The following is a 10,348-nucleotide window of genomic DNA, read 5'->3' as shown; positions in this document are numbered from 1 at the left end:
TTTTTTTTTTTAAAGTTAGTTTTTTTTAAGTTTTTCCTCAGGGTGATTTAAAATGTGAGTTAATTTTGAGGAGCGTGCCGGGGCAGAGCAGCACCCCATTCTCAGCATGTTTTCAAGTTGTGCTGATGTTTGTTAGTGCATTTTTCCTCACAGTGTGTTGTACTCTAGTGTGGGCTATGTACGAAAATATATTAAGTTGATCTTAGTCTGGCTGTCTTGAAATGAGTAATTAATTTTTTTAAAAACAAAAATTATTAATTCTATTTGCATTATTAGTAGTGAAATTCTTGTTAATCTCTGTAGACCTAAGGTTAAAATGTTAAGCTCTGTAGACCCTGGTTAAAATTTTTCCAAATTATTAAAAGCTCTAGTTCTTGTTAGAAAATAGTAATAATTCTAGCCAGTGCTTATAGCTGTTTTCTTAAAAAGAATTGATTGTTTTTCTTTCACTAAGATAATGAGCTTCAGCCCTCAGGATCTCCGGAGACGTTTATGGGTTATTTTCCCTGGTGAAGAAGGTTTAGATTATGGAGGTGTGGCAAGGTAAACTACATTGAAATGGCAGATAATAACTTGTTCTGTAAGTGATGTGAAGGCTTCCCCAAAGCAGATACTTAAACTGCAGTGCTTTCACAATAGGAGTGAAGTTTATTCCTTATCTTGGAACATCTGAGGAAGGCAGTTCTGCGAGATGTTTGCTTCTCTTAAAACTGTATAAAGTGATTTTCAGTTTGCATTAGAAATGACTTTAATCATCTCCACGATTAAAGAGATGCAGTTTACTCATCTAAAGTGAGCTTTTGACCCAACCGTTAATCTCAAAGTAGAGTTTATTGAAAAAATGAACAGAAATCTACATTTAAATCCAAAATCTTGACTGGAATGTGACTGAGAAGTGCATATGTTAATTGGCATTCCCCAACCCCGGATGTTTAGATCAGTGGTAGACTTGTAATGTGCTCATTTAGATAAGAGTGGGTTTTATCCAAACCACTGACAGTTGTGTATCATTGCAGCTTTGCATTTTAATTTGTAATTTGCTCTAGTTTCCCTCTGGTGTCAGTGTGGGCCAGCTGCTCTCTGGGGAAGGAGGCAGACTGTGCCAACAAGGGCCTGAGTCAACATGAGTTAGCTGCAGTCATTTCTGCTGTGATTTATTTTGAAATGTGTTTTTATTGTTTGTGTGATTTCAGGGAGTGGTTCTTTCTATTGTCACACGAAGTCTTGAACCCCATGTATTGCCTGTTTGAATATGCAGGGAAAGATAACTACTGCTTACAGATAAACCCAGCCTCTTACATCAACCCCGACCACCTGAAATACTTCAGATTCATCGGGAGGTTCATTGCCATGGTAAGTCCTAAAGCAGGAAGAGGGCCTGCCCTGTAATTTTCCTATAAATAAATAAATATTGTGCCATCAGATGGATAATTAAAAATCCACTTTTGAGTTGAAACTATCAGGTGTTTGGCTGTAACTCCTGTTGGAATTAACTAATTCAGCATATTGGTAGTCATGATATTCAGGTTGGTTGAATTCTTTGGCTGTCAGATTTCATGGGCACAGAGAACAGAATATTGTCATCTTAAGTCCTGAATCATCATCTGCATTATTTTCTCTGTTTTTGTGCTCCTCAGGCTTTGTTCCATGGGAAGTTCATTGACACTGGTTTCTCTCTGCCATTCTATAAACGTATCCTAAACAAGGCAGTAGGACTCAAGGATTTAGAATCTGTTGACCCAGAGTTTTACAACTCTCTCATCTGGGTAAAGTGAGTTTGACTTCATTTTGTTCTTGAAATAGCAATACAATGGTTTTGGTTTCCACTTCTGCCAGGAAGTAGGTGTAAATCTAACAACCCCACTGAAAAGTATAATCTAACATTGCAGAGCAGTATGGAATTTTTACTGTGACTTAAGATACACAAAGAATGATTTGTTAATGCAGAGCTTTTCTAGTTCACTGAATATTTCATGCAGTATCTTGTGTTCATGTTTTTGTTGGCTTTATTAATTCTAGTTAGACATACAGACGTGGCTGTCTTGAACATGGTTACAAATAAAATGGCTTGAGTAAATTTGACTGAGACTTCTCAGATAACTGATTAAAAGAAATCAGCAAAAATCCATTTAATGTTTCTCTAGTACCTGGTTTAGTTAGAAAACAAAATGTGTAGTGCTACAATAACACAAAGTTAACAAATGTAGTTTATTATTTACTACCACATAATTCTTCTGTTAGTCACACTTGCAATTTGACTTCAAGGTTAGTATTGAAGATTTAATGCTTTAAAGAAATTCTAGCTGTCCTGGTATTTTTGCTCCAAGCTTAATGATTCCAGATCATTCCTACCTGCAGCCTTCCACATCTCTGTGGTCGGGCACCTCTGTGTCCATGCTCTTGTGGAGTCCTCCTCTTCCACTCCTTTGCAAATTCCCCACCAGACATGAGCAAGTAAAAAGGATGTGGAATTTCTAAACCACAGTTATTTTGGAATTATGTATTACAGATATTTTAAGAAGTCATCTTTAAAACCCCTTTGATTGTAATTCTATACTGATTTTGCCATAGGAGGATGCCAGGAGGTAAGAAATACATTAGAAGAAAAAGAAAGAAAGACAAATTGAGTAAATTTTTTTTCTTCAGTTATAGTAAAAACAATTTCACAGAAAAATTAGTCTTTCTTGTGACTAGAGACAAAACGTTTTACTTAAGAATCACACTAAGACAGACTAGTTTTAAACGTGTTTTGAAAGCTCCATAGAAGGTGTAAGAATAGATTGGTTTTTGAAATGCAAAACTAAATATAAAAGCCAGGATTTTCATCTCCTGTAGTGGTGATTCTTGGAAGGTTTATCTTAAATATTGCTAAATATTTATAAATATGAGGAGCAGAGAAAGCAGCATATGAGATGCTTAAGAATTGAGATAGGAATTTTATTTGGTTTTCAGAGTAGAATGTTCTGCACCCCATGGATGTGCTGCTAATGTGCCTTCATTTTAATTCAAAGCAATTTCTGCAGTGATAGAAATCTTCTAGGCTGTAGTCCAGGAAAGGCTTTGCCCCTTTGAAAAAATACTTAAGGATGTGAGAATTGGACAAAAGCCTTTGGACCTCCAAGGGCTGCAGAGTCCTCCCAGTCCAGACCCAAACTTCAGGGTAGCTGAGCCTGCTTGTCTGTAGTGCTGCTGGAGGTACCCCTGAGGAAAGGACTGCACATTTCCAGGGGAGAAGAGCCATGTCTGTCAGGACAGACATAAATTTGTTCCTTGCAGAAAAACCAAATCTTACAACTTTGCAGGAAGCATTCCTTGGCACTTGTATCAGGGAGCTCTTCGTCTCATTCCCACAATTTTGAAGATGTCACAGGTTGGCTGAGCTTGGAAGGGGACTTTTAGAGGTCATCTGCCAAACCTCTGTGCTCAAACTGAGCTGGAGCATGTAGCTTTCTTTTTAAAAGGGGTGGATGATGAAATAAAATCAGCCCTTCATCTGAAGCCTTCCCTCCTCACCCAAGGTTTCATGCAATACCATGTATTTCAGAAAGATGAAGTTCAGAAGTGCAGTTGCATCATGGGGCTTGATAAACCACAGCCATGTTTCCAAGAGTGGCATTTCTGTGTTCTGGGCCAGGATAAATGCCTTGATTTTGCACTTTATTGTGGAGGAAAATGGTCATGAAAACCTCTGTATATTCAGGCAGTTCTTCACTTTGCAAAAGCATAAATCAACATATAAACTCCAGGACTTCTTGCAAGGCTGTAATAATTGTGTAAGGAGCATTTCCTTATCTTGACCATTTAGCTCCAAACCTTCTGCCTTAAGGTTCTTTATATTCATGTCCTCTACTGTGTGCAAGTTCTCAACACAGTTATTTAAAAGTATTTTTTCCTTCCAGAGAGAATGATATTGAAGAATGTGGCTTGGAAATGTTTTTTTCTGTTGATAAAGAAATACTAGGTGAAATCAAAAGCCATGATTTGAAGCCAAATGGTAGCAACATTCTGGTCACAGAAGAAAATAAAGAAGACTACATCAGGTGAGAAGAATAAGTGAAGACCTTAAAATACTTGGTCATTTTCTTTCTTGAGTTCTAGCAACAAAAGACTGTGTCATCTAAAGCATTGCTGAATAATTGCTGATGCTGGCAACAAGTGGCAAGTGTTTGGATCTCATATTTGAAAGAGGAATATTGATAGAAATAAGTTTCTAAAATGCACTTTTCCTAAAGATCATGGTTAGAAGAAAGTCCACTTTTTTCTAATGTTATCTCAGTTTAGCAGAACACCATGACAAGAATTGTGAATGTCAGGTATTTCATGAAATGTTACATGTGTTTATTATTATATTGTTTCATAGCCTGCTGATGTTCTAGCCAGCCATTTCTGGTTCATTTGGAGTTTTGAGGGGTTGGTTTTTGTTGGATTTTTTTGGAGAACATTTTTGGATGCTTTTGTGAAGATTCTTATTTTTCAAAGATACTTAGAATTGCTATTAGTTTTATCTGAACTGGTCTTGTAGTTGTAACAGTGGTATGAATGATGTCATACGTTGTATTGTCATAAAGTAAGGACCATATTTGCAGCACCAAAATGTTTTAAAGCAGTAGATTAAGAGTGAAGGAGCCTAAGAGCGATTAAGGAATAAAAATATGAACAGTGACCTGCTTTGTCCTGAAATAGCCCCTCCTTCCTCAGTGTACAGCAGTACAGCAGCTCTGATTTAAGGTGTGAATGTCAACATAAAAGCTTGGAGGATGTGCTTGCAAAAACAAAAAAATGTCATCACACATTGCAGGCACAAACTAAACTGAATCATTTTCCTCTTTGTTAGGATGTGTTCTGTGAAGGTTTTTTCCGTGGGCAGGGGGAGGGAGTCGGGAGTGGGCTCTATTTTCATCGCATGAGAAATCTGCAGACGTTTCAGCAATTCACAAAAAAGGTGGTGTTTGCACAAGAAACATACTGGCATTTGGCAGGAGGGAGGATCTGCAGGAAATCATTCTTCTTTAGTTCCTAGGAACCCAGGGAGAGCTCGGATTCCAGTTTCATTCAGATTCTTTTGTCTTACTCCAAGTCCTGCTTTAAGTCCCCAAAGTTTCTAGGACTGAAATGAGAAATAGCCACCTCTCCTTTAGACTCCAGTGCTCCTGACAGGTTAGGCTTGAATTCAGCATAATATCTGCTTCTCCCTGGGTTCAGGTTCTCCGGGTCTCCTGCCTGCTTTTCACCCTTTTATTAATGGAGAGTGGAGTTTCTGCCACAGAGCAAAGTTTCATGATTAACAGAAACAAATATGGAACTTTCCAAATGGACATAGTCACTGCTTGGTAAGCTGGCAGTCCTGCTGCTCTTCACCAGTACAGCTTGACTTGTTTTTTACCTTGTCATGGATAACAACTGAGATTTCTGGGGAGAATATCAGACAAAATCTTCAAATACCTTGGGACTGCTGTGCTCTCATTAATGTAATCAGTGAAGAGATGCTGCCTCCTCTTTGAGTCCAAAACACTTCTGTAGCAGAATGGTTGAACACTTAGGGTTTAATTTAGAGAAAAAATGAAATCATTTGCACAGAGTAAAGGCTGCTGATAAAATTATATAGAGCTCTATCCCCAGAACTTTCCAGACTTTCCATGTTTTTTTAAATTGGCTTACAGTTCATCTCAAAATAGGCAAAGATGTGGACTTGGGTTAGCATAAGCCCTTTAAAATGTCTTGGTGTGTCTTCTTTTCCAGGCTAGTAGCAGAATGGAGACTGTCCCGAGGTGTTGAGGAGCAGACACAGGCTTTCTTTGAAGGCTTCAATGAAATTCTGCCACAACAGTATTTGCAGTATTTTGATGCAAAGGAACTGGAGGTAAAGGATTGCTTGGCTGTTGCTGGATCCAGGCCATTACACATAAAATACTTAAACTCCAGTCAGTACATCTGAAGAGCAGAACTCACTTAGGCTGACAACTCTGTTTTATAGGGAATATGTGGGAAACTTCATGGAATAGTATTAGATTAATGTGTTTTCCTTAACTTTCCTCTTTGCAGCCAACTTAGATGTTTCTAGAGGCCAAGATTCTGTCAGGAGAAATTTCTTACTTTGTTTTTGTGATTCTTTGATTCGCCTGTGTTCAAAGAATGAGTAACTTGACAGAATGGGAGATAAAACCAGATATGCAGTGGATGGTGCATATAGATTGGGCCAAGTTCTCAGTTTGATCTCTCAAAATTACAACTTCTGAAGCATCTGTTTGGTTTGAAAAGTAGAACCATCAAAACAAAACATCCCATCCCTAGTGAAGAATTGTATGGCAAAGATAAACTGTTCTGGTTCGAATGTCTACATAGAATCCCAGAATGGTTTGGGTTGGGATCTTAAATAATCTTGTTCCAGCCCCCTTCCATGTGCAGGGACACCTTCCGCTATCCCAGGTTGCTCCAACCCCCCTTTAAGCTGGCCTTGGACACTTCCAGGCATGGGGCAGCCACAGCTTCTCTAGGCAACCTGTACTCAAGCTTCCCCACCCTCAGAGGGAAGAATTTATTCCTAAAATTGCAAGCAATTACTCCATTTTTCACAACAGAGATGCTCTCTAATTTGTGGCCTCTCCAAATACACTTCATGAGCCATCACCAGTCTTTGTTTATAGAAGTTCTGGATGAAGTTTAAAATTAAAACCAAGTGCACAGTTATTGCAGGTGCTGCTAAGTGAGGGTCCAGTTGTTCTCTTTTGCTGTGTGGGAAGTCACAGAAGGAAAGTGGAAATTTGTACTCCTCTGCTTACTTCCCTTTTTCTGCCCCAAAGGTGCTTCTCTGTGGAATGCAAGAAATTGACCTGAATGACTGGCAGAGACACACCATTTACAGGCACTACACCAGGACCAGCAGGCAGATCATGTGGTTCTGGCAGGTTTGCAGACTTTGCTTTATTCTCAGACCAGCAGAAGTTGCAGAGCACAGCTACAGCTGTGAACAGTAGTCAGAGCACTGAGCACACCTGCAGAGTGCAGATAGAAACTGTTACTGCTAATCCAGATGTTCCTAACAGCCACGTTACTGTTCATCTGTGGTTGGTGATCATGTGAAAATCTGAAGATTGACTCTATCCCTAAATGTTTATTTCAATTACTGTTTTCAGTTTGTGAAAGAAATAGATAATGAGAAGAGAATGAGACTCTTGCAGTTTGTGACTGGAACATGCAGATTGCCAGTGGGAGGATTTGCTGACCTCATGGGTATGTATTAATAACCCTTCTAATGCAGGAGATACTTTTTAAAAGAACCAAATTATATATTTATGGCATTTTTAATGACTCTTACACTGAATGCTGTTTGGTAAGCCCTGCATATACTTGAGCTATGATGGAAAAAGGGAAGGAATGTTTACACCTATTTATTGCGCTTTAAAATTGCTTCATGGTGCATTTCTCCACGTGCGTACTTTGATCCAGGCAGAGCTGTACAGTGAGACAAATGTCCCTTCTCTGTGCAAATAATGGTAATCCTGCTTTCTTTAAGCCTTGCATGCTTCAGGTGTGTGCTATAGTGATACAAAGGTAGCTGGACCTATGCCTTGTCTATTGGAATTTGTTACAGGGAGCAATGGACCCCAAAAATTTTGTATCGAAAAAGTTGGAAAGGAAAACTGGTTACCCAGAAGTCATACCTGGTGAGTACATAACAAACCAGAATATTGCTATTGCTCTGGTTTTGCTGAGCACAGTCTGCTTTGACATTTTAGTAAATGGGTAATATGCTGAAATAGTTGAGACTCTGTGAAAGCAAACACAAATTACACCAATGAACTATTTCGTTGAATAATAGCTGAACTTCTGAAAAGCTCATGTGGCTTGGAGTAGGTTTCATTGTGCATTCCATGGATTTGTGTATTATGTTACAGAACAATTAAAGTAATTAACAGTACTGTCTAGCAAGGTTGGGACTATCCGTTGTTACGACTGCACACCTTAGTGAAATAGCCACAGTCACACACTTCCCAGAGAAAAGGTCACTTTACTCATTTCTTCGGGTGATAGTGGTAGGTAAAACCACACAAATTGAAAATTTCCAATCTGAGTGATGACTCTAATTAACCAGCTAGAGGTTGGTTTTCCTCCAAGGAAAAGTTAGCCAAAACTATCATTGTATGAGCACTTGAATCCTAACCTCTGCCCTCAGAAATACATACATTTATATCAGTAGTCAACGTTTCTCAGGGTATAAATACCTGTATCCATCTCCACAGCAAAAATTCCCATCACCCCTATTCATAATGGATTTTTTGTTACTTTTGAATTCTTCACCAGTACTTAACTTTTTTTATTTTTCAGTTTCAATCGCTTAGACCTTCCACCATATAAGAATTATGAGCAGTTGAAGGAAAAGCTGTTATTTGCAATTGAAGAAACAGAAGGATTTGGGCAAGAGTAGCTGAAATTTGCACCTTGAAGAATGTGAACTCAACACGATGTATGTTCTTCACTTCTTCTGCTTGTTGCACACTTCATTGTAAAGTAGAAATGACTTGGATTTATTTAACAGTACTAATGTGTAAATAAATGGATGTTATCCTGAGGTTATCCACATTAACTCTGGAATTCTGCTGAGCACTTTCAGAAATCAAATGCGGAATCAGATACGGCTACGAGTGACTAATGACCGAAGTAGAGGTTTAATACAGCTTTGGGCTCTGCTTTGTTTTACCATTCATTAATTAGAATGTGTCCTTAATGACTGACAGATTTTTAACAATAGTTTTGTCTTTCCTTTTTAGTAGCATTTTTGCTACTGATGCACTGGGAAGTTCATTGGTAGCTGCAATGCTGCAGCAGCATCCTGAGCCTCTTCACAGCAGTGTCAGAGCCAGCTTGGATCCACCTCTGTGCCGTGAGCAGCTCCATTCCTTAAGCTCCTTTTTCTAACTCAAGTGTGGCCAGACTGTTTTTCCCTGCCTGGAGTCTGCTCATGTGCCAGCTGGACTCAAGCTGCTGTTAAGGGGATGTCAAACTGTGGCACAAATCCAGGGCATAGCTTCGCTTTGGTTTATCCCAATCCTGCTCCTGTCAGCAAAACAGGCACCTGCCCAAAGTTGTTGGAACACTGCTCTGTGCCCTCTTAAGGATTCTGAGCTTTTGCTGTGTAACACATTTTAACTTTGAAATCGATATTAACACTGTGGTACTTCACTTGTTTTGCAAAAGACAAGCCCAGCTGGGATTGCACTGATTCCATTGAGGTTCCTGTTTGCAGGCTGATGTTTGTCAGCAGCATTAATGGACATTACCCTCAGTGTTTTTCCTACATGTTGCAGTCAGTCTGCTCCGAAGAGTTCGTTGGGCTCAGGAAGAGACACAAAACAACTGGATTCAGAAAATGATCCTGCTCATCATTTCTGCGGCTGAACTGATGTGTGAGACTGGCTGAGGCCAAGAGGATTAGAAAGTTCAGACATGGATTTCAGGTTTTCGGAAAGCCGGAGCATCAGTAAATAGTTCTATAAAGTTTGAAACTAAAGTTTTGGGGAGGTTTCTAAGCTAATTCACCCTAAGCTACTTACAGCCTGTAACTTTTGTAGCGAGTTCCTGTTGGATTAACATCTTTTATTTCCTTTTAGAATCTGTTAATTCTTTTCTGGTTTACAAGAACATTTTGCATTTTACTGCTCCTTTAGACTGAATGCACTTTTTGGGTCTGGTCAGCCCTTTCCCTTCCCCTGAAGGGAGGAAGGCAGACACCAGTGAAATGAGCTGTAGCTACAGTGAGAGACGTGACACTTGAAATAACATGTAGCACACATTAAAGCAAACCTGCAGCTCAGAGCACTGGGGCAGGAGCTGCATTTAAGACTCTTTGACATGACAGAGCTGAAACAGGACAGTGGGAAAGTGTAAAACTGAACGTTCAGTCTGGAAAAGAGTATTTCTTTCCTGCTGTCTCATCCATCTAAACCACAAGAGGGAAAATCTGATTGAGGCCTGAGAAGAACCAAGACACTACAGGTTTTAACTGAGTTCACAAGTGTGTCAGGTCTCAGTGATAAAAGCTTTGGGGAAGGCAGGAGGGTGGGACTTGTCAGGCTTAATCGAAGGAAGGCCCGGGGAGAGGTGCTGATGATACAGAAATGCCCCTTGTTTAAAGTTTCATTGATGGTGAGAATTCACCTTCAGGTGTGACTGGGAGGAGAATTGCCAACTTCCACGACATTTGGATCTATCACAGTATACAGCTCATGAGGAAAACAGAAAAAAGCCTTATATATATTTTCTGTTTATATTAATTCTTACATTGAAATGTAGTTATCTAACATATTTACAAGAGAGATTAAATTAAGCAAGATAATGCAAGATTAAGCTA

General features: G+C 39.2%; 1 protein-coding gene across 4 annotated transcripts in view; it reads left to right on the top strand.

The window, feature by feature from the left end:
- The window catches only part of ITCH (itchy E3 ubiquitin protein ligase), a 56,258-nt gene extending 45,938 nt beyond the window's left edge, over nucleotides 1–10,320 (top strand). For 3 of the 4 annotated variants that reach the window (XM_017739038.1, XM_017739037.1, XM_008637478.2), the window contains exons 16-24: nucleotides 455–543; nucleotides 1,194–1,353; nucleotides 1,638–1,771; nucleotides 3,900–4,040; nucleotides 5,740–5,860; nucleotides 6,801–6,905; nucleotides 7,134–7,230; nucleotides 7,592–7,664; nucleotides 8,326–10,320. In XM_017739038.1, the coding sequence (XP_017594527.1) occupies nucleotides 455–543; nucleotides 1,194–1,353; nucleotides 1,638–1,771; nucleotides 3,900–4,040; nucleotides 5,740–5,860; nucleotides 6,801–6,905; nucleotides 7,134–7,230; nucleotides 7,592–7,664; nucleotides 8,326–8,425 (1,020 nt within the window). In that variant the 3' untranslated portion in view covers nucleotides 8,426–10,320. The remainder of the gene's footprint in view (nucleotides 1–454; nucleotides 544–1,193; nucleotides 1,354–1,637; nucleotides 1,772–3,899; nucleotides 4,041–5,739; nucleotides 5,861–6,800; nucleotides 6,906–7,133; nucleotides 7,231–7,591; nucleotides 7,665–8,325) is intronic. The other variant, XM_017739036.1, reaches the window with a different exon arrangement.
- Nucleotides 10,321–10,348: the final 28 nt, after the last annotated feature.

Source organism: Corvus brachyrhynchos, unplaced genomic scaffold (assembly GCF_000691975.1).
Source record: "Corvus brachyrhynchos isolate BGI_N302 unplaced genomic scaffold, ASM69197v1 scaffold427, whole genome shotgun sequence".
Classification (NCBI taxonomy): domain Eukaryota; kingdom Metazoa; phylum Chordata; class Aves; order Passeriformes; family Corvidae; genus Corvus; species Corvus brachyrhynchos.
Note: the sequence above shows the minus strand (reverse complement) of the source record. Positions and strands in the feature narration are given on the sequence as shown.